Raw genomic sequence first — 24,720 nt, 5'->3', positions numbered from 1 at the left:
GAGAGACGGAGAGAGAGAGAGACAGAGAAAGAGACAGAAAGAGAGAGAGGGAGAGAAAGAGAGAGAGAAAGAGAGAGACAGAGAAGAGAGAGAGAAAGCGAGAGAGACAGAGAAAGAGAGAGAGACAGAGAGAGAGAGACAGAGAAAGAGACAGAAAGAGAGAGAGGGAGAGAAAGAGAGAGAGACAGAGAAAGAGAGAGAGACAGAGAAGAGAGAGAGAAAGCGAGAGAGACAGAGAGAGAGAGAGAGAGACAGAGAAGAGAGAGAGAAAGCGAGAGAGACAGAGAGAGAGGAAGAAAAGAAGGGGAGAGCAGATAAGGTGTCCTCTCGTTCCTGGAGTTGAGAAGTGAAGCGGAGCCGCCACGTTGGCCGATAACACTTGTTTGAAGTTCATTAAAAACCACTTGATTGGGCTACACTGAATGACTGGCTGGCTTGCATATAAAACACTTCATGACACTATTCAAAAAGTCATTATAGATAAATTACAGAGTGGCACAAATAATGTTTGCTTTACAAAACTGAGGAGATATGAATAATTTCTGTTGAAAATGGAGGAGCCCTATTTTCTGATAAGTCTGGATGGCACGCTATGTCATATACACTATAGTGCACTATACATAGAGAATACGGTGTCATTTCAGACAGAAACAAGGTGAACTGGAGGGTACGATCGGTTGTGAAGTGTCTGACATCATTTGTGATATCATTTTGAATGAATCACTGAAGTAAGTTGACTGTCCAAGCGGAACAATTGTGGACTTATACAATGCACATAAAGTCTTTGTCTGTATTCCTGTTATGATTTCACAATAACATTACCGAGAGCTTTTAAAACATCCAATGGAAAGTGACTTCACACCTAGTCAATAACACAGAGAGCTTTAAAACATGATTTCATCCAATGTAAAGTTAGAGTGTAGAAATACTAACTTGTCAGGATGAGGATGATGTGATACACATCATCACACCTCACCACAAATCACACCACACCACAAATCACACCTCACCACAAATCACACCTCACCACAAATCACACCTCACCACAAATCACACCTCACCACAAATCACACCTCACCACAAATCACACCTCACCACAAATCACACCACAAATCACACCTCACCACAAATCACACCACACCACAAATCACACCTCACCACAAATCACACCTCACCACAAATCACACCACACCACAAATAACACCTCACCACAAATCACACCTCACCACAAATCACACCTCACCACAAATCACACCACACCACAAATCACACCTCACCACAAATCACACCTCACCACAAATCACACCTCACCACAAATCACACCACACCACAAATCACACCTCACCACAAATCACACCACACCACAAATCACACCACACCACAAATCACACCTCACCACAAATCACACCACAAATCACACCACACCACAAATAACACCTCACCACAAATCACACCTCACCACAAATCACACCTCACCACAAATCACAACACAAATCACACCACACCACAAATCACACCACAAATCACACCTCACCACAAATAACACCTCACCACAAATCACACCTCACCACAACACCACATCACAAATCACACCACACCAGAAATCACACCACACCACAAATCACACAACACCACAAATCAAACCACACCACAAATCACACCTCACTACAACACCACATCACAAATCACACCACATCAGAAATCACACCACATCAGAAATCACACCACACCACAAATCACACAACACCACAAATCAAACCTCACCACAAATCACACCACACCACAAATCACACCACACCACAAATCACACAACACCACAAATCACACCACACCACAAATCACACCACAAATCACACCTCACCACAAATCAAACCACACCACAAATCACACCACACCACAAATCACACCACACCACAAATCACACAACACCACAAATCACACCACAAATCACACCACAAATCACACCTCACCACAAATCACACAACACCACAAATCACACAACACCACAAATCACACAACACCACAAATCACACAACACCACAAATCACACCTCACCACAAATGTATTTTAATTTACCTTTATTTAACTAGGTAAGTCAGTTAAGAACAAATTCTTATTTTCAATGACGGCCTTGGAACAGTGGGTTAACTGCCTGTTCACGGGCAGAACGACAGATTTGTACCTTGTCAGCTCGGGGATTTGAACTTGCAACCTTCCGGTTACTAGTCCAACGCTCTAACCACCAGGCTACCCAAATAACACCTCGCCACAAGTAACACCTCACCACAAATCACACCACAGTCTAAAGTTAAAGTAGCTCTCAGAAAGCCCTAAACACACACACACACACACACACACACACACACACACACACACACACACACACAGTAATCGCTGCCTTAGAATACTATTACACAAAGTGATAAACGTCACTAATCACAGGCATACAACGTCTCTGGCATCATCTGTCAATCTGACAAGAGCAATGCCCATGACAGACTTAGAATTTTAGATTTCACTCTGTGCTCAGCCCACCCCACCCCCCCAACCCGCCTTTCAAGAACACCATCCACATATTCCACTTACAGCTTCACCCTATAGTACCTACACACACACACATACTGTCACGACTCCCACCGGCGGTGGCTCCCCTGCCTGTTAGGGCGGTGCTCGGCGGTCGTCGTCACCGGTCTACTAGCTGCCACCGATCCCTTTTTCCTTTTCTGTTCGTTTGGTCTTATTAGTTGCACCTGTCTCTTATTTTGTTTCTTGATTCATGTCTATTTAAGCCTGTTAGGCCCGCCTATTGTTGTGCAGGATTGTTTTCTGTTAGTCAGGGTGTGTGTGTTTGTGTTCCTGTCCGTTTGTGCCCTGTGTTGGGTCGGACTATTTTTCTGTCTATTTATCGCCTGTTGTTTTGGCCGTTTGGGAATCCAAATAAAGACGATTTCCCCAGTATCCTCTGCTCTCTGTCCTCTGCCCTCTGCTCTCTGCTCTCTGCTCTCTGCCCTCTGCTCTCTGCCCTCTGCCCTCTGCCCTCTGCTCTCTGCTCTCTGCCCTCTGCCCTCTGCTCTCTGCCCTCTGCCCTCTGCCCCTTGCCCTCTGCCCTCTGTCCTCTGTCCTCTGCTCTCTGCCCTCTGCTCTCTGCCCTCTGCTCTCTGCCCTCTGCCCTCTGCCCTCTGCCCTCTGCCCTCTGTCCTCTGTCCTCTGCTCTCTGCCCTCTGCCCTCTGCCCTCTGCCCTCTGCTCTCTGCCCTCTGCCCTCTGCCCAATGCTCTCTGCCCTCTGCCCAATGCTCTCTGCTCTCTGCCCAATGCCCTCTGCCCTCTGCCCTCTGCTCTCTGCCCTCTGCCCAATGCTCTCTGCCCTCTGCCCAATGCTCTCTGCCCTCTGCCCTCTGCTCTCTGCCCTCTGCTCTCTGCCCTCTGCTCTCTGCCCTCTGCTCTCTGCTCTCTGCCCTCTGCCCTCTGCCCTCTGCCCAATGCTCTCTGCCCTCTGCCCTCTGCTCTCTGCCCTCTGCTCTCTGCCCTCACCACTCCAGACGATTGTGACACATACTTAACCACAACAGCGGTGACGTCATCGCTGCAATCACCCCCCCCACTCCTCTTGTTTCTCTCTGAGGGTCCGGCCTGGTGTGACCCCCCCAGTAAATCCCCCTGGAGTGAGCATGTCATCACCTCAATAACCCCCCCCCCCCCCCAACACCAACACCCATCACTCAAGGTGTACTCGAGGCCAAGTGCCTCTCAGTGGGCTTGATGACACCTGTCATATATCCCGGCTTGGATCCCAGCCTCAGATTTATAACGCCATTAAGCTGATATAATGTGTACGTGTTTATTCCCCCCTCCCCCGCTCCCAGTGATAAATAATGACGAGGACAAAAATAAACTGCCCCCCACCCTCTCCTTTGCTTGTCTCCCACACTTACAGCGACTCACACACACACACACACACACACACACACACACACACACACACACACACACACACACACAAGCGAGCACAGGAAGACAGACAGATACATATACACTGGCACACACACACACACACACACACCCCCCCCCCCTCTCCACTGCTTTGCGTGTGGGTGTTCCCAGGCCCCTCCTATATTCTCTCCTGCCACCCTGGCTGTGTGATGTGTTGAGAGATGCTCAGTAGGCAGCTGCTGGCAGCTTTCTGTGGAGAGTGACTGACTCCAAGCAGAACAACAGAATAACTGAAGGGGCTCTTAATATGGAGTCTTCAGAGACGCCATTCTGTTCTGCAAGAGCTGTTTTTGTCAGGACAGGCTATTAAGACCTTGCAGAGGAAGGAAGGAGAGGGAGAGAAAGACCAGAAATGAACCTTTCTATTGTTGATCACCTAGCCTCACCCCTCAGCCAATCACTGAAGAGGATCAGAGAGGAGGGAGGGGGTGGCACTTCAAGGTACATCACTCTGCCTTGGGTACAGAGGAGAGATACTGAATGCCCCCTTCACCTAGTCTCTCTCTCTCTCTCTCTCGCTCTCTCTCTCTCTCTCACACACACACACACACACACACACACACACACACACACACACACACACACACACACACACACACACACACACACACACACACACACACACACACACACACACACACACACACACACACACACACGGTGACTTTCCCATCAATCAATCAGTCACTCCCTGCCATAGCTACATTTCCCACCGAACAGCAGGGCACCTGGGAAGCAATGCTCTCTTCTTATGAAGACACTGTGTTGTCATCACACTGTATCTCAGTGTTCAGTAAAAATCCTCTCTGTCATTCTCTCGCTCTCTCCCTTCTCTCTGTCTCTCTCCCCCTCTTTCCTCCCTCTCTCTACTGAGAGATTTCTAATCCCTGGGACCCACTTAGAATGGATAATTAGCAGCATGGGTGAGTTGTAGAGGATAGAGAGAGAGAGAAAATGACAGAGGGAGAGAGCAGGACACAGAGTGGGAAAAGGTGTGGAGTAGAATGTGGAAACTATTGGCAGAGGCTGCAGTGATCTGGCAGAGACAGAGAGAAAAAGTGACAGAGAGAGGGGTGAGAGAGAAAAGAATGAGAGAGAGAGAGAGAGAGAGAGAGAGAGAGAGAGAGAGAGAGAGAGAGAGAGAGAGATTGTGTGTGTGTGTGTGTGTGTGTGTGGTGTGTGTGTGTGTGTGGAGGTGAGGAGAATCTTTAGCTCCCTGTCAGACTGAGACACACAGACCTGGTGGGCGATTAGCCAGGCCTCCCTCCAACAGGCTTTTGTTTTATCCTCCACCTCACAGCCCTGCGCAAAGACTATCTCTCTTTCTCTCTTTCTCTCTCTCTCTCTCTCTCTCTCTCTCTCTCTCTGTCTCTCTCTCTCTCTCTGTCTCTCTATCTATCTCTCTCTCTCACTGTCTCTCTCTCTCTCTCTCTCTCTCTCTCGTTCTCCCCCTTCCTCCGTCCCTCTCCCCTCCCTCCCTCCCTCACACTCCATTCATTCTTCTCCATCTCTGTCCCTGGCTCTCTAGGTGTCTCTATCTCCCTCACCCTCCCTCTTCCCTCCCTTACACTCCCATCGCTCTTCTCCATCTCTCTCCCTGGCTTTTTCTGTGCCTCCCTCCCTCCCTCCCTGGCTCTTTCTAGGTGTCTCCCTCCCTCCCTCTCTCCCCTGGCTCTTTCTAGGTGTCTCCCTCCCGCCCTCTCTCTCCCTGGCTCTGTTCGTTCTGGAGCCAAGTCTCTGTTTCAGTGCTATTTGATACTATTTTGATGCCTATTCTCCCTGCCATTCATCCTGACAATATCGGTCAGTCCCCTTGTTCTTTTATTTGAGCTTTTAGTATTTAACATGTGTTAATATCCCCACGTCACTTTAGTACTTAACATGTGTTAACATCCCCACGTCACTTTTAGTATTTAACATGTGTTAATATCCTCACGTCACTTTTAGTATTTAACATGTGTTAATATCCCCACGTCACTTTTAGTATTTAACATGTGTTAATATCCCCACGTCACTTTTAGTATTTAACATGTGTTAATATTCCCACGTCACTTTTAGTATTTAGCATGTGTTAATATCCCCACGTCACTTTTAGTATTTAACATGTGTTAATATCCCCACGTCACTTTTAGTATTTAACATGTGTTAATATCCCCACGTCACTTTTAGTATTTAACATGTGTTAATATCCCCACGTAACTTTTAGTATTTAACATGTGTTAATATCCTCACGTCACTTTTAGTATTTAACATGTGTTAATATCCCCACGTCACTTTTAGTATTTAACATGTGTTAATATCCTCACGTCACTTTTAGTATTTAACATGTGTTAATATCCTCACGTCACTTTTAGTATTTAACATGTGTTAATATCCCCACGTCACTTTTAGTATTTAACATGTGTTAATATCCTCACGTCACTTTTAGTATTTAACATGTGTTAATATCCCCACGTCACTTTTTGTATTTAACATGTGTTAATATCCCCACGTCACTTTTAGTATTTAACATGTGTTAATATCCTCACGTCACTTTTAGTATTTAACATGTGTTAATATCCCCATGTCACTTTTAGTATTTAACATGTGTTAATATCCCCACGTAACTTTTAGTATTTAACATGTGTTAATATCCCCACGTCACTTTTAGTATTTAACATGTGTTAATATCCCCACGTCACTTTTAGTATTTAACATGTGTTAATATCCCCACGTGACTTTTAGTATTTAACATGTGTTAATATTCCCACGTCACTTTTAGTATTTAGCATGTGTTAATATCCCCACGTGACTTTTAGTATTTAACATGTGTTAATATTCCCACGTCACTTTTAGTATTTAGCATGTGTTAATATCCCCACGTGACTTTTAGTATTTAACATGTGTTAATATCCCCACGTCACTTTTAGTATTTAACATGTGTTAATATCCTCACGTCACTTTTAGTATTTAACATGTGTTAATATCCTCACGTCACTTTTAGTATTTAACATGTGTTAATATCCTCACGTCACTTTTAGTATTTAACGTGTTAATATCCCCACGTCACTTTTAGTATTTAACATGTGTTAATATCCCCACGTCACTTTTAGTATTTAACATGTGTTAATATCCCCACGTCACTTTTAACATGGGTTATTTTCACATTGACATGGTTGTGGTCTGGTTACAGTTGGGACTGCCAATGCCGTTGGAACTAGTGCCAATTACATGTGTCAATGAACATCTCTTAATAGTTCCATCCAATTCATCAGATAGATGCTGACAAACTCCTGCTCTCATCCAGCTCGTTAGGGGCCCGTTTGGCCAGGAAATCAACCTGGAGGGCTTTGATAGGTTTTAATATCATGAACACATATTTCATGGGTTTCCATGTCCCCCAGGGAGGTAGTGGGTAGAGGGTCCTCTGATGTGAAGGCATGTGTGGTGTTGTAGCACAATGCCACAGGCAGACAGGGGGAAGACAGGAGGGATGGAGGGAGAAAAGGATTTGATGCCCCCCTCGTTCACCTCAGACAACCCCAGAAGACATACAGTAGATAAAATGGCCCAATGTTGGGAAAATAAAGCTTTTGTGAATCTGAATATACACTAGCAGCTATGGATTCAAACAAATAGTGTTTATTCACATAACAAACGACATATCTGGGCGAGGGGAGCGTGTTCATGCTTTAGATTAGTGAGTTTTTACGTGGGGCTGTCTGCGGCCATTTTGGATTGACATTGTTTTCCATGTCAACAACATGAGCTGAAAAACGGAGTTCGCCGGGCAATGCAACATCACGTTATAGTCTGAGCAGCTCCTGCCTGGCCACTCCCATCGGTTACCCAATGACAACAAAGCCCGGCGTGGCCTCCGGCCTAGCTAGCTTTAGTGATTTATCTTTGTGCATACTAACAGGGGGCTCAGTCAGCGGGAGGCCTCTGCATCACGTCGCTCATTACAAAACATCAGCGGATTACCCAGATCGACTTCCTGAAATCCCTTCATTGGAATAATATAGTGAAATGCATCTATCCCAGGGTCGCCGCGAGGGGCCATCCCACTTGTCTGAGCAAAGTTGACATGTCATTGTCTTCGGCTTGGAGTGGTGGAGGGTTGGGGGGGAGTGTGTGTGTGCGTGTACGTTTATGTGTCTATGTGCGAGTGCACCCGCGCATGCGAGGCAAATCCATTAATTCGCAGTGACGTTGAACGTAGCGACAATCCCCGACCCCCAATCCCGAGGTTAATTAAATCCAAATTAAGCTCGTTAGGCGGACAGAAACACCTGCTTTTTAAAACAACAGTCAAACAAAAACATGTTGGGGAGAGATGTCATTAACGTGCCTATGCTAAATCCCCCCAGCTTTACTTGGGAGCTGGGGTTTTTGTCAGTCAACACAATGAGAAGAATCCTACTATTATCCCTGGGTCAATATTGACCACCAACACAAGTGTTAATTGGATCCTGAAACGCCAAGCTAAGTCTCACCTACTCTCGGAGCAGTTCAAAGAGATAATGAATATCTAATTATTATTTTTTTATTCCAGCTACGTTTATACACGTTGCATGTGCTTGAATCGCTCGGGGCAGAGATGGTGTTCTAATGTGGGATTCTAAATCATGGAGCATAAAACTCATCAAAAGAGGAAAACCCTCCCTGAGCTTGTTCCTGCTTGTCGTGGAGCGCCTGGCAACAGACATCAAGACAGGGATCTTCATCATGGATGCCCTGAGGGCCAGATTAACTACACAGTTCCTCCCCATGCTGCCCTACTGCCATACCTTCCATCAACACCACACAACCCATACACAGACAGACAGACAGACACACACACACACACACACACACACACACACACACACACACACACACACACACACACACACACACACACACACACACACACACACACACACACACACACACACATACACACATACACACACTCCCAAACACACACACACACATACACACACACACACCCTCAAGGCCGGTGTGGTGCCAGGGAGAGAATCCAGGTCTGTTGTGTAGCTCATCAAGCTACACAGTAAAGATGTCTAATTACAGTGAGTCCTGCTTCAAAGGGAAAAGGCCAGTGCCAATACTATTGATAATTCACATGAAATAAGCTGTCATTGGGAATAGGGCTGGGAAAAGGAAATGTTTCATTTTTATTAGATTTGGTGGGTCTGTAATCATCTTGTTGGGCGTGGAGGATAAGCATAGGAAGCCTGAGCCAGATATATCAGATTAAGTATGGTACTGTAGCTGACTCCTTTGCCTTATATGATGCAGGATATACAGTAAGTATGACCCTATCATAAAAACTGTATGTTTGATGGTTTATGGTTTATATGATCACTCACAGACTGTATTATTAAAGATATTCACAAGTGAACCAATGAGGACGCTACATCCTGAATCTCAATAGCCAATGAGACCATAATAATCATAATCAACTCATGTTTACACTTGACCCTTGACCTCTGAAATTACCTCTGGCTTCTTGACTCGTCCCTCCTGGAAGGAGCAGGTGCGTGGGTCGTGGGTGCAGTCATGTCTGTATTTACACCAGTGGCACTGGTAGGGGCTTCTCACACATGACAAACACCTGAGAGAGGAGAAGGAGAGAGTAGAAGGAGAGAGGAGTATGAGAGAGGAGAGAGGGGAAGGAGAGAGGAGAAGGAGGAAGTGAGAGGAGGAGAGAGGAGAAGAAGTAGGAGAGAGGAGAAGGAGAGAGGAGAGAGGAGAAAGAGAGAGGAGAAGAAGTAGGAGAGAGGAGAAGGAGAGAGGAGAGAGGCGTAGGAGAGAGGAGTGGGAGAGAGGAGAGAGGAGAGAGGAGTAGGAGAGAGGAGAGAGGAGAAGGAGAGAGGCGAGAGGCGAGAAAAGAAGGATGAGGAAAGAAGAGTAGGAGAGAGAGAGGAGAAGAAATAGGGGAGAGGAGAGAGGAGTTGGAGAGAGGGGAGATCAGAGAGGAGAGAGTAGGATAGAGGAGTAGGAGAAGGAGAGAGGAGAGAGGAGAAAGGAATAGGAGAGAGGAGACAGGAGAGAGGAGAAGGAGAAAGGAGAAGAATAAGGAGAAAGGAGTAGGATAAAGGAGAGAGGAGAGAGTTGAAGGAGAGAGGAGAGAGGAGAAGGAGAGTGAAGAACAGGAGAGAGGAGAGAGAGTGAGGAACAGGAGAAAGGAGAGAGGAGAGAGAGTGAGGAACAGGAGAGAGGAGAGAGACTATGACATTACTTTAATATTCTTTAGTTATGGGTATCAAACATCAATGATATGTTACAGTTTATAATGACATTTTCAACACTTCCTTTAAAAAAAAATTAATAAGCGTGTAATTCTGACTGTAACTGAGACTAGACATGTAGACTTACGACTTGTGGACGCTGCAGTTGTAGAAGACAAAGCTGGTGTTGGCGAAGACCAGGCCTGTCTCCTTGGACTTGAGGTAGAGCTGAACTATCTGGTGATCAGCTGGAGGGAGGGAGGGAGCATACAGAGAAAAACACTATGAGCAGGGTTAGACCACACCAACATATTAGATTACCTGGGATGTATTCACTAGCAAACAAACAGAACCAAACGGAACATAACGGGGAGAGACCTATCTGAATTTGTTGTACAGAAACGCTTGTTTTTGTTGTGAAATGTTTTCCGTTGCAAAACGTTTTTTAACTGTTTGCAAAGGTGTGCACTAATAATTACACCCCAGCGCACCTCAACCAATGGGAGGGGCTGACTGATTTTATGTCTATATCTACTATATCAGAGATGTACTGACTCTAGGATCTCTAGTCTGAATTATATATCTACTATTTCAGAGATGTACTGACCAGTATCTCTAATCTGAATTATATATCTACTATATCAGAGATGTACTGACCAGTATCTCTAGTCTGAATTATATATCTACTATATCAGAGATGTACTGACTCTAGGATCTCTAGTCTGAATTATATATCTACTATATCAGAGATGTACTGACCAGTATCTCTAATCTGAATTATATATCTACTATATCAGAGATGTACTGACTCTAGGATCTCTAGTCTGAATTATATATCTACTATATCAGAGATGTACTGACCAGTATCTCTAATCTGAATTATATATCTACTATATCAGAGATGTACTGACCAGTATCTCTAATCTGAATTATATATCTACTATATCAGAGATGTACTGACTCTAGGATCTCTAGTCTGAATTATATATCTACTATATCAGAGATGTACTGACTCTAGGATCTCTAGTCTGAATTATATATCTACTATATCAGAGATGTACTGACCAGTATCTCTAATCTGAATTATATATCTACTATATCAGAGATGTACTGACCAGTATCTCTAGTCTGAATTATATATCTACTATATCAGAGATGTACTGACTCTAGGATCTCTAGTCTGAATTATATATCTACTATATCAGAGATGTACTGACCAGTATCTCTAATCTGAATTATATATCTACTATATCAGAGATGTACTGACTAGGATCTCTAGTCTGAATTATTTATCTACTATATCAGAGATGTACTGACTCTAGGATCTCTAGTCTGAATTATATATCTACTATATCAGAGATGTACTGACTAGGATCTCTAGTCTGAATTATTTATCTACTATATCAGAGATGTACTGACTCTAGGATCTCTAGTCTGAATTATATATCTACTATATCAGAGATGTACTGACCAGTATCTCTAATCTGAATTATATATCTACTATATCAGAGATGTACTGACTAGGATCTCTAGTCTGAATTATTTATTTACTATATCAGAGATGTACTGACTCTAGGATCTCTAGTCTGAATTATATATCTACTATATCAGAGATGTACTGACTAGGATCTCTAGTCTGAATTATTTATCTACTATATCAGAGATGTACTGACTCTAGGATCTCTAGTCTGAATTATATATCTACTATATCAGATATATACTGACTCTAGGATCTCTAGGTTAATGGAGGGGTCTACAGAGACAGTCTGTCTGCTCCTGTTCTTCTGTCTGGTTTCCTAATGAAGGACTGTGTGTTAATGAAGGGGTCTACAGAGACAGTCTGTCTGCTCCTGTCCTTCTGTCTGGTTTCCTAATGAAGGACTGTGTGTTAATGGAGGTGTCTACAGAGACAGTCTGTCTGCTCCTGTCCTTCTGTCTGGTTTCCTAATGAAGGACTGTGTGTTAATGAAGTGGTCTACAGAGACAGTCTGTCGGCTCCTGTCCTTCTGTCTGGTTTCCTAATGAAGGACTGTGTGTTAATGGAGGGGTCTACAGAGACAGTCTGTCTGCTCCTGTCCTTCTGTCTGGTTTCCTAATGAAGGACTGTGTGTTAATGGAGGTGTCTACAGAGACAGTCTGTCTGCTCCTGTCCTTCTGTCTGGTTTCCTAATGAAGGACTGTGTGTTAATGGAGGTGTCTACAGAGACAGTCTGTCTGCTCCTGTCCTTCTGTCTGGTTTCCTAATGAAGGACTGTGTGTTAATGGAGGGGTCTACAGAGACAGTCTGTCTGCTCCTGTCCTTCTGTCTGGTTTCCTAATGAAGGACTGTGTGTTAATGGAGGTGTCTACAGAGACAGTCTGTCTGCTCCTGTCCTTCTGTCTGGTTTCCTAATGAAGGACTGTGTGTTAATGGAGGGGTCTACAGAGACAGTCTGTCTGCTCCTGTCCTTCTGTCTGGTTTCCTAATGAAGGACTGTGTGTTAATGGAGGTGTCTACAGAGACAGTCTGTCTGCTCCTGTCCTTCTGTCTGGTTTCCTAATGAAGGACTGTGTGTTAATGGAGGGGTCTACAGAGACAGTCTGTCTGCTCCTGTCCTTCTGTCTGGTTTCCTAATGAAGGACTGTGTGCTAATGGAGGTGTCTACAGAGACAGTCTGTCTGCTCCTGTCCTTCTGTCTGGTTTCCTAATGAAGGACTGTGTGTTAATGGAGGGGTCTACAGAGACAGTCTGTCTGCTCCTGTCCTTCTGTCTGGTTTCCTAATGAAGGACTGTGTGTTAATGGAGGTGTCTACAGAGACAGTCTGTCTGCTCCTGTCCTTCTGTCTGGTTTCCTAATGAAGGACTGTGTGTTAATGGAGGGGTCTACAGAGACAGTCTGTCTGCTCCTGTCCTTCTGTCTGGTTTCCTAATGAAGGACTGTGTGCTAATGGAGGTGTCTACAGAGACAGTCTGTCTGCTCCTGTCCTTCTGTCTGGTTTCCTAATGAAGGACTGTGTGTTAATGGAGGTGTCTACAGAGACAGTCTGTCTGCTCCTGTCCTTCTGTCTGGCTTCCTAAGGAAGGACTGACTCCATGTTTAATTCAACAGGCCGACATAGACATCTCCTCCCCCAAAGACAGGAAGAGAAACTTGTCGTCTCCCTCCCTCTCTCTGTCACTCTTGTCTTCTTTTACCCTTCTTCGCTGCCTCTCTCTGTCGCTCCGGTCTTCGTCTCCGTTCCCTCTCTCTTCTCTCTGTCACTCCCGCTCTCTCTCTTTCCCTCTTTCCCTTTGTGTTCCTCCTGTCTTCCTATCCCTCCTCTCTCTCTCCCCTCTCTCTCTCTTGCTCGCTCTCTCTCTAACAAAAGGGGTGAATCGTTCATCAATCACGGTAAAGTGTGGCTGACAATGAATCTGTCCTAATTAGAGCACCTAAATGTTACCTTGATGCCTGCTAGGCTGCTATCACTAGCTCACTACCCCCTCCCTGCAGGGCCCCTCGGCCTCTCTCTCTCTGACACTGCCTGAACAAGATGGCTGCCTAATGAGGCACTCCATCCCTATCCATTAGTGTGGTGTTTCCTAAAGGACAAAATACACAGACGTGTGTGTGTGTGTGTGTGTGTGTGTGTGTGTGTGTGTGTGTGTGTGTGTGTGTGTGTGTGTGTGTGTGTGTGTGTGTGCGCGTGCGTGTGTGTGTAAGAAGTGGTGTGGTAATTAGTAACCTTGCCTGAAGACTTGTGTCAGCTCATCGACCTAACGCCTTTAGCTCAGCAGCCTAACACAGTCTTGCTCCATGCAGCCAAGTCAGGTTTAATCTCAGACAGTCACATACATGGTAACATGTTACTGCGGCATCAACAGCTTTTTGGGGAGGCAGGGTAGCCTAGTGGTTAGAGCGTTGAACTAGTAACCGGAAGGTTAGCGAATGTCTTTTAAATAGTTTTCTCTACATCAGACTTCATAGTGAATGAACAGGAGCTGGAGAGAAAGCTAGCCTAATGTAAAGGTCGTCATTGAAAATAAAAATGTGTTCTTAACTGACTTGCCTGGTTAAATAAAGCTAAATAAATAAATGACATGATGTTCATTTGGCATAACACTGAACACATGTTCCTAATTCCCCTGAGTACCCTTTACTCTATCAGTTATACATCTGTGCATAGGTTGTGTGTGTGTGTGTGTGTGTGTGTGTGTGTGTGTGTGTGTGTGTGTGTGTGTGTGTGTGTGTGTGTGTGTGTGTGTGTGTGTGTGTGTGTGTGTGTGTGTGTGTGTATGTATGTATGTGTGTGTGTGTGTGTGTGTGTATGTGTGTGCAACAGGATGTGTGTGTATGTCAGTGTGTGTGAAGGGTTAGGTAAAGGTATTGTGTATAAGTAGGTGAGTGGGCGTGTCTGTTTCGTGTGTGTGTGTGTGTGTGTAATTGAGTCCGGGTTTGGTGTGAAGGTGTAATAGCCCATGTACACTGTAAGTGCCCCCTCCCCCGTACTGTAAGTGTGTCCCCCTCTGTACTGTAAGCAGGGGTTTAGTGTGTGTTAGGCCTCAGTGGGTCCCTCAGCCCTGTAATTTCATGGTGGCCTGCTTGCCCCGCTCCCAATACTTATAGGTGTTATTATTCATGCCATGCTGTACACAATCCCACCGTTGGGCTCTCACCCATCTGAGGCCACTGCCAAAAAGCCAGTCATCTGCTAATTTAGCTAGTGTATGGTTATCCTAGGCTGAGTCCCAAATGGCACCCTATTCCCTATGTAGTGCACTACTTTTGACCAGGCTCTGGCCAAAAGCACTACATAGAGAAACGGGTGGCATTCAGGCAGCCTCAACATCAACAATAACAATGAAAGTGTCCATGTGAATGGCCTTTCTCTCTCTTCTAAGGCCTTTAGTCCTTCCCACCTTTACATTAGGCCAGCAGATTTCTCTCCAGCTCCTGTTCATTCACTACGAAGACTGATGTAGAGAAAACTATTTCAAAGACATTCGCTAAATGTGGTAAACAAATAAACATCTGCAGAGTATTGGTAGGAGGAATAATTCAGGGGGTTTTCTTCCTCTTTTCTCTTTAGCAGGATTAGCGTTGTGCCACCGTGAACCAACAGCTAGCGGTAGTGCTCCCTTACTACTTTTGAGGAGGCGGTAGCTTAGCCAACGTGAAGCAGCAGCTAGCGTTAGTGCTCCCTTACTACTTTTGAGGAGGCGTTAGCTTAGCCAACGTGAAGCAGCAGCTAGCGTTAGTGCTCCCTTACTACTTTTGAGGAGGCGTTAGCTTAGCCAACGTGAAGCAGCAGCTAGCGTTAGTGCTCCCTTACTACTTTTGAGGAGGCGTTAGCTTAGCCAACGTGAAGCAGCAGCTAGCGTTAGTGCTCCCTTACTACTTTTGAGGAGGCGTTAGCTTAGCCAACGTGAAGCAGCAGCTAGCGTTAGTGCTCCCTTACTACTTTTGAGGAGGCGGTAGCTTAGCCAACGTGAAGCAGCAGCTAGCGTTAGTGCTCCCTTACTACTTTTGAGGAGGCGTTAGCTTAGCCAACGTGAAGCAGCAGCTAGCGTTAGTGCTCCCTTACTACTTTTGAGGAGGCGTTAGCTTAGCCAACGTGAAGCAGCAGCTAGCGTTAGTGCTCCCTTACTACTTTTGAGGAGGCGTTAGCGTAGCCAACGTGAAGCAGCAGCTAGCGTTAGTGCTCTCTTACTACTTTTGAGGGGGCGTTAGCTTAGCCAACGTGAAGCAGCAGCTAGTGTTAGTGCTCCCTTACTACTTTTGAGGAGGCGGTAGCTTAGCCAACGTGAAGCAGCAGCTAGCGTTAGTGCTCCCTTACTACTTTTGAGGAGGCGTTAGCTTAGCCAACGTGAAGCAGCAGCTAGCGTTAGTGCTCCCTTACTACTTTTGAGGAGGGGTTAGCTTAGCCAACGTGAAGCAGCAGCTAGCGTTAGTGCTCCCTTACTACTTTTGAGGCAGCGTTAGCTTAGCCAACGTGAAGCAGCAGCTAGCGTTAGTGCTCCCTTACTACTTTTGAGGAGGCGTTAGCGTAGCCAACCTGAAGCAGCAGCTAGCGTTAGTGCTCTCTTACTACTTTTGAGGGGGCGTTAGCTTAGCCAACGTGAAGCAGCAGCTAGTGTTAGTGCTCCCTTACTACTTTTGAGGAGGCGGTAGCTTAGCCAACGTGAAGCAGCAGCTAGCGTTAGTGCTCCCTTACTACTTTTGAGGAGGCGTTAGCTTAGCCAACGTGAAGCAGCAGCTAGCGTTAGTGCTCCCTTACTACTTTTGAGGAGGCGTTAGCTTAGCCAACGTGAAGCAGCAGCTAGCGTTAGTGCTCCCTTACTACTTTTGAGGAGGCGTTAGCGTAGCCAACGTGAAGCAGCAGCTAGTGTTAGTGCTCCCTTACTACTTTTGAGGAGGCGTTAGCGTAGCCAATGTGAAGCAGCAGCTAGCGTTAGCACTCCCCTGCTTCTTTTGAGGCGCGGCAGCGTCTTCATTATCTCCACATGGAGACGTCTGGGTATTATGAAAGATTACCAGTCCTCCAGGCAGCTGCCCAGATGTGTGCACTTTTCAATTATACCTGGGTTAACCAACCACGTCGAGGAGGAGAGAAGCGAGGGATGAGAGAGGGACAAGAAAGCTTAGCTCGGAGAATGAATGCTGTCAAAAGCGTTTTCTGGCAGCGGGATTCATTTTTAACCGCTCCTCCCCTTCACTTTGCCTTCGAAATGAGTCCCGGAGAGGTGGAGTGATCTGCCCGCGCTCAGGGCTGTTGGGGTCCCACATGTCTCTGTCAGCATACCTCCTCGGTGAGAGAGTAAATAAATAAACGCTCTGTAATGACAGTTGATTGGGTGACTAAACACGTTCTAGGGCGCTGCTCCGAGGGCTTCCTGGCTACGATGGGTAACAGGGAACGTAAGCCCTCGTAACCCCAGACCACACGAAGACCCAAATGAGACGCAAATCAGTTCCCACATTTAGCAGGTCCCTGGCTTAATGAGTTAGTGTTTTTGCTTCATACTTAAACTAGTTAGTGTTTTGGCTTCATCAGTAACACCTCCAGAAGCGTCAATACACTCATGTAAACCACGTAAAAATAAATACAAATAAATAACATACTCAAAAGCAAAACCGAGCTCTTTGATTGGTCTGTAATCAGTCAGGTATCTTATGCTACAGACCTTTGTCTACGATAATGCGAGGCACCTCCTTCTCGGCAGGCGAGCTGCACCTGATGCGGTTCCCCTCCACCAGACCGTCCATCTCAGCCAGGTCCTCAAAGGTACAGTTGACCCCTGCAGACAACTCTGGGACGTTATGGGCCTCCAGGATCAGCTGTGGAGAGAAGACAGAGGGGGGTTACATATGGCATCAGGGGAGAAGAGCGGAGTAGAGGGAGGGGGTGGAACGGTCCTTTGTGGCTCAGTCAGTAGAGCATGGCGCTTTCAACGCCAGGGATGTGGGTTTGATTCCCACGGGGGATCAGTAGGAAAATATATGCACTCACTACTGTAAGTATCTCTGGATGAGAGCGTCTGCTAAATGACTCAAATGGCGTGAGAATTGGGAGATATTCCATTAGTAGAATTGGGAGATATTCCATTAGTAGAATTGGGAGATATTCCATTAGTAGAATTGGGAGATATTCCATAACTGAGTAGCAGTTCACCCTACATCACATCACACATCAGTATAGGCTCTGGTGTCCCAAATAGCACCCTGATCCCTATGTAGAGCACTACTGTTGATCAGGTGGCCCATATGGCTTAGTTCAAAAGCAGTGCACTATATAGGAAAAAGGCTGGCATTTGGGACTCAGCCTATATTAGCACATCACAACAGAAACATCAACATGACAGGATGTCTTCAGAGAGGCAGGAAGTCTTTCCTGTCCAGAGGACCATCTACGGCTCTCGCTGACTCACCCATCCATCAACTCATTCTGACATGAATACCTTTTCAATGGACATGAGAGAGAAAGAGAGAGAGCGTGAAGGAGAGGGAGAGAGAGTGAAAGAGAGAAAGTGAAGGAGAGGGAGAGAGAGTAAAGGAGAGAGAGTGAAGGAAAGGGAGAGAGAGAGTGAAAGAGAGAAAGTGAAGGAGAGGGAGAGAGAGTGAAAGAGAGAACGTGAAGGAGAGGGAGAGCGAGTGAAGGAGAGGTAGAGAGAGTGAAAGAGAGAGTGAAGAAGAGGGAGAGAGATAGAAACAAAAAGACAAGGAGAGAAGAAGACAGCAGGACATGTTTGTTGAGCATCAGCTCTGTGTTTTACAAAGGCTGCTGGCGATTCTTTGACTGTTTGTCATCTGGTGAACAGTTGGAGGCCAATGCCCTCCTTGCTCTGTCCCCCTGGGCTACCCACCATGCCCTGCGGCAGGCCGCGCCAATTTCACATCCCACTTCTACGAGTACATGTCCATGAGAGAGAGGGAGGGAGGGGGGAAGGAGGGAGGGAGGGGATGAGCTAGGTGGAAAGGGAGAGGAGGAAGGTGAGAGGAAATTAGGTATGGGGGGGGGGGGGGCAGAAATGAAGGGAAGAAAGAGGCAGGATGAGAAAAGGAAGGAGAGAAAGAAAGAAACAGTGAAACAAGTATGCAAGCAGGCAGGAGGGAGGGAGGGAATGAGGAAGAGAAGGATGTAGATTCCTGTTGTTGATAGTGCTGAGTAAACTGCCCTCCTCTCTAAAGAGCAGAGGATGAGTGGGGGGGGGGGGGGGGTACTTGACGAGTAGAAAAATAGTCCTTGAACAAGTCAGAAAGGGGGAGAAAAATATGAATGGGTCAAGACCAAAGTATAAATATTGAGGTGGCAAATAGAGGAGGCCTTGCATCCATTCTGCTGTTGGCCGCAGCACATTTCTAATACGGAGCCAGAGAAGCTCCTGTACGATGTGAGACGGGCTGACCTGCACTGTTTTTATATTGCTGTTTAGTGTTTAATGAAAAGTCTGTCGCTGGGCACCGAACAGATACAGGAGCTTCCCTATTACTGTAGAGGAGCCACACGCAGCCAGGGTCGGAGACACAGCCCTCTTCCCACTTCATTTCTTTCTCCTTTTAAGGAGCAATGTGGCGCAAGTTTTCTTCAATTACATTTGGAGCAGTCGCGGCCCTAACCCGAGCCGCCCGGGCCTAAACATGGAGTAGGAAAATAAGCTGTGTTCCGTGTCAATTGAATCACACACACACATGGAGAGAAATAGGTTCTCGTGCCTCTCCTTAATAATACACTGCGTCTCGCGTGGAGGCTATGATGTGATAGATCGTATTGGCTTGGGTTGCCATAGTGACATAAAGAGGAGGATGTTGATCTGGGGGTGGTTCATTTAGATGCATACTGTACATGCCTCCTTGATTTGTATCACATGTGGCAGATTATGACAGCTGAATATATGATGCATTATACTGTAATAACACATGGTATGACACATCTTGGTATGACACATCTTATGACTGTCATCCACTGAAAACAGAGTGTGAGATTCCATATGCCTTTTGGAATCCTACTACAATGTGTGAATACATCTATTGTCACAAGCTGTGAGCATATTTGAATTCTCATTGTAGTGAGAGACAAGCAGCCTGGTGACAAGTCATTATCTTCTCTTCTCTGTCTGGAGGCATGTGAATACAGCAATATACTTGTAATAACACTAACAGTAGAGTCCAGACCTCCTCTGTGAAGCTATTAGAATTGTGTTTTATCTCAACAGGGAGCGATCTGGTCAGTTTACTAGCACCTGCTCTAGGAAGTCTTTATAGGATGGCTGTTATATCTACAGACAACAGCCCCAGAGACACTCCAAAACAACCGCAAGAGGAAAAGCTAATGGGCAAATGAAGAAGAAAAGCAGATCAATGCTTTTATGAGAGAGAAACTCCTCTGTAGAGGGCTCCAGCTTATCTTTTTAAACTAATATTTAATAACTAAAAGGTCAAGGACTGGCCCTGCCTGCCCGCCCAGTCTCACCAATCAATTGGATGGGAGATCTGTTGCATAGAGAAAGGTTAAACACTCTCAGAACGCCAAGGCAGAGTGTGTGTGTGTGTGTGTGTGTGTGTGTGTGTGTACACACACTCTCGCTCTCCATGATTATTATTATTATTACACCCATGGAGCTGAATGTTCAGACAGTACCCTGAGAGTAGTATCTGTACATGACCTTACCCTTCCTGATTTACGTTTATATACTTGGCCAGCAGAGATTAAAAGCAATCTCATATCCCCATTACGTATAAAATGGGATTGAAATGATACCGTAGATTGTTGGTATTCAAAGTTGGGGGGGGAACTGCAGTGGGGTCGCAAAATAAATATCAATTTTTTTGGGTGTGGGGGGCACAGATTAATGAGATCATTTGAAAAATTCCATTTATTTGATTAAGACATGAAAATGTAATGAATTGAAGTTACTTGTGGGTGTAAAAATCTAATTTAAGGTTGTGTCATTATTTTGGGGGTGGGGTCATGATAAATTATCACAAAAATAATGGGGTCCCCAGAAATTCCGACGGATAAAATGGGGTCCCAGCTGAAAAAGTCTGAATACCACTGTCATAGATGGACAGGTGGATGCAGTGTGTTGCATTTACTGGTGTACTGATCTACAGTCTAGTCCTACAGAACACACATATCCAGCCAAGCACATGAAAATGGAATTTAGTTCCAAGCATGAACATAGCTAAAGAGACCTGGTGGACATTATTCTGTCGTCACCAGTGTCTGCCGTCTGGTGTCTGCCGTCTGGTGTCTGCCGTCTGTTATTCTGCCGTCTCCCCTATCCGCCAAAAACACCAGTCCACTTCTTATTCACCATAAACCGTTGGTGGTGTGATTCTACAGAGAGGGTTTGGCTAGTGTCCTGGGGAGTGTTTGTGTACTGTGTATCTGATTGGCGCCTGGTGGGTGGCGCCAGGATTACACAGGGAGAAAGAGGGAAAGGCTACGGCCTGCTTTGATGGGTTTACTGACACGACACAACACAGGTGGAGAGAGGAGAGAGTACACACACACACGCACACACACACGCACACACAGCGTCCCTCAAAGGAGCTGCCCAGATCAGCAAGACTCATACAGTCATACAGTGACCTTAGACAGCAGAGGTGTTAAGACAGCAGACTGACCAATAGACACCTCTAGTGTGGAGGGAGAGGTGTTAAGACAGCAGACTGACCAGTAGACACCTCTAGTGTGGAGGGAGAGGTGTTAAGACAGCAGACTGACCAGTAGACACCTCTAGTGTGGAGGGAGAGATGTTAAGACGGCAGACTGACCAGTAGACACCTCTAGTGTGGAGGGAGAGGTGTTAAGATGGTAGACTGACCAGTAGACACCTCTAGTGTGGAGGGAGAGGTGTTAAGACATCAGGCTGACCAGTAGACACCTCTAGTGTGGAGGGAGAGGTGTTAAGACATCAGACTGACCATTAGACACCTCTAGTGTGGAGGGAGAGGTGTTAAGACTGCAGGCTGACCAGTAGACACCTCTAGTGTGGAGGGAGAGGTGTTAAGAAAGCAGACTGACCAGTAGACACCTCTAGTGTGGAGGGAGAGGTGTTAAGACAGCAGACTGAGCAGTAGACACCTCTAGTGTGGAGGGAGAGGTGTTAAGACAGCAGACTGACCAGTAGACACCTCTAGTGTGGAGGGAGAGGTGTTAAGACAGCAGACTGAGCAGTGTGGAGGGAAAGGTGTTAAGACAGCAGACTGACCAGTAGATACCTCTAGTGTGGAGGGAGAGGTGTTTAGTGCCAGCAACACAACACAATCCCAGCTGATTCCATACACAATATCAGATCAGCTGGTAGGGTATGCTGTATCTCTATATAATACCCACCCAGTGGGCAAAACAGAGTGAAATTATGTCATTATTATAACCAGTGTTATGTTCACTACGATGTCATTGAAAATCTCCCTCTAGGGAGGTTTTCAGTAGCCTTGTACGAACCATCCTGATCTCGCGAGCTTCCATTCTGTTCCAGTGAAGCGAGACCAGGATGGTGCGTACGAGGCCAGGTTTTTAGTGCCAGCAAAACAGCATCACCCCAGTGATTCCATGAACAATATCAGAGCAGCAGCTACACAGCGTCTATATAACCCCCAGTATCACTGATCATTACGCAGAAGTCTGTGGAAGCCTGGAAGCCAACGATAATAACGCGTTGTCTAGATAGACAGAGACAGAACACAGCTGCAATATACAGATGATTAGATGATGGCTAGGTGGCATGAGGTAATGCTAGGGGAAACCCTGGCCTTGATGGACAGATCTGTAAGGACCTGTGACATGTGAGGGGATAATTACGTTATGGCCATTGGCTAAAGATGATTCCCCAGGCTTAACCGTGTTAGTGAGGCGCAACATCAATACCTTCAACTATGACATGGTTCATTGGACCACTAAAACGGTTGGGCGCCTCCTGTTTTTTTCCTAATCTGATTTTTCCGATGTGACCGCTCATTCAGTCATCGGATGCAATACCAGATGATGGTATATTGTATACTGATAGGGTTTCTGGTCACCATAGTAACTGTAAGCCTACTAAAATGCAATAATATCGGTCATTGTGCCAGACACTTCTTTTTCATTTTAGACTGGTCAGGTTCAGTGGGGCACGAAATGAGAGAAAACATTTCCGAACGGAGGAGGCGCTATCTGAAGATGTCCAATAAGAATGGCAATATTACATTTTTCCGTCTCAAAAGGTTTTCTGTTTCCGTGCCTAGTGGACAGGACCAAGGAGGAAGCAGTGTTTTGAACACACTTTGACCGTGCGAAGTGGTCACCACTCACCGTGACGCTGAACTGGGACACGGAGATGTTGCTGGGGTGGACGCTGAGGCGGACGCACTGCTTGATGTCCCAAGCGAACCGCCGGGGCTCGGCCGAGCGCTCGCAGTTCTCCTTCCTGGTGCACCTGTGGGAACACAAAGTAACAGAGGGGGGAGGTTATTCACCGTAACACCCGTCGCAGCCTTCAGTCAACCCCATTGGAGCCTCGTTCACATGGCTTGTCCCACCTGCTAAGCGCCTGGGAAACCAGAAGAATGTTAGTTACCTGTGTGAAAGAAGTGGAAATACCTGGGGTGATATTAATACGGAGACATTCATCATATTTCTACCAGAGCTTTATCCACGGATACTCGCCATTCACTGTGACTGGACAACCCTAAAACAATGGCCGCCTCTATTTGTGGAAGTGGAGCTGCTCTGTTGGGAGAAGGGGGACAGGCTCTGTCTTTGTGAGGCCATCTTAATGAGGGCCATTCATGGGCAGTGCCAAGTGCAGGTGGGGGGCGGGGATGGGGAGCAAGGGATGGATTACCCCCCTCTTAATCCAGGGCCAGGTGGTCTAATCCATTCCCATTATATTATGTGGGTTGGTAAATAGACTTAACTCCCTCTTTCTCTCTGCTTTTGTCCCTGGGAGAATTGTGTAGTTCACGTTTCCACACACTAGTATCTGTTGACAGTGGGCCGCTGCCTCTGGTTTACATTCCCAAAGCCACAGCATTACTAAGAACATCTAAACGGCTGTATTATTTCAGCAGCAGGTATAGGGAACGCCTCTAACTCCCATGAGACAGTCACATAGATATTCACACAGAGAGGCTGGGAACATTGGCAAACCTGGGTAAGAGTACAGACACCTGGGTAAAGTAGAAAGTAAAGAAAGTATGGATATACTCTCACAAAACTTTATATCAACTACCAAAAGACCATTGTACTGTACCTACCACTCCGCGGCCCGACGCTCCACTATAACCCCTAACCTCCTCCTCCATTAAATCCCCGTAAAACCTATTCAGTTTAATCCTCGTTGATTTAAACAAAGTTCTCAAGCAATTAACAGCAAATCCCACAGAGAGCCAAAGTCCTCAGAGAGAATGATAGAAGGGACTTCTGGGAGGCTGGATGACGGCTGAGATACAGTAATACCTTCCGCAGTAGAAGCTTTTCATCGGGGGGATGAGATGTGTCTGCATTGTGAAGTTTTAAGCGACCTAGCGTGGAGAAAAGAAGCCGGCAGACAGAATGGAAGAAGAAGAAGTAATCTGCTTCGGAGTGAAAGAAGAGAGAGAGAAGAGAGAACAGAAGAGAGGAGATTTAGGGAAGGCAACAATCATTCAGAGGCTTTTCAATAGTCTTTTTCTCAGCTCCTCTGCTAAGCAGGTCTGAGAAGGCTTTAACCAGAGAGCTTCCCTTTGTGTTCTGCATCAGGCCTCCTGTTCCCCATTGTACTGCTGATTTAATAAACCCCACAGTACACAAAACCCCAGAGAGAATACAGTTATACACTCCCACACACACACCTGAGTGCCTGTACCTGCATGGGTGTTGTATGTATTTGATTCAGTATTGATGTGTTTGGAGTGGGTGTGTTGGCTACGGGTTGGTTCTCGCCACCCGTGTCTACGTGTGTCTATGCGTGAGCGTGCGTGAGAGAAGAAGATGAGTGAGACAGAGAGGTAAATAAGGGTACCATGCAGAGCGATGTAGGGGGAGGGAACCAATCCTGTTGCCTGGTGGCTCAGGAGAGAAATCTCTATT

General features: G+C 46.1%; 1 protein-coding gene across 1 annotated transcript in view; it reads right to left on the bottom strand.

Moving 5' to 3' along the window:
• LOC139392961 (plexin-A4) overlaps nt 1–24,155 on the bottom strand; it is a 141,577-nt gene extending 117,422 nt beyond the window's left edge. Inside the window, exons 1-5 of the mRNA XM_071141271.1 lie at nt 24,109–24,155; nt 22,963–23,086; nt 17,351–17,504; nt 10,355–10,454; nt 9,476–9,590 (exon numbers count right to left, since the gene is read on the bottom strand). Coding sequence (XP_070997372.1) covers nt 9,476–9,590; nt 10,355–10,454; nt 17,351–17,504; nt 22,963–23,086; nt 24,109–24,155 — 540 coding nt within the window. The remainder of the gene's footprint in view (nt 1–9,475; nt 9,591–10,354; nt 10,455–17,350; nt 17,505–22,962; nt 23,087–24,108) is intronic.
• Between the last annotated feature and the right edge of the window lie 565 nt (nt 24,156–24,720).

This window comes from Oncorhynchus clarkii, chromosome 33, assembly GCF_045791955.1.
Source record: "Oncorhynchus clarkii lewisi isolate Uvic-CL-2024 chromosome 33, UVic_Ocla_1.0, whole genome shotgun sequence".
NCBI lineage: Eukaryota > Metazoa > Chordata > Actinopteri > Salmoniformes > Salmonidae > Oncorhynchus > Oncorhynchus clarkii.
The sequence above is the reverse complement of the archived record's forward strand: the minus strand, read 5'-3'. Positions and strand labels throughout refer to the sequence as shown.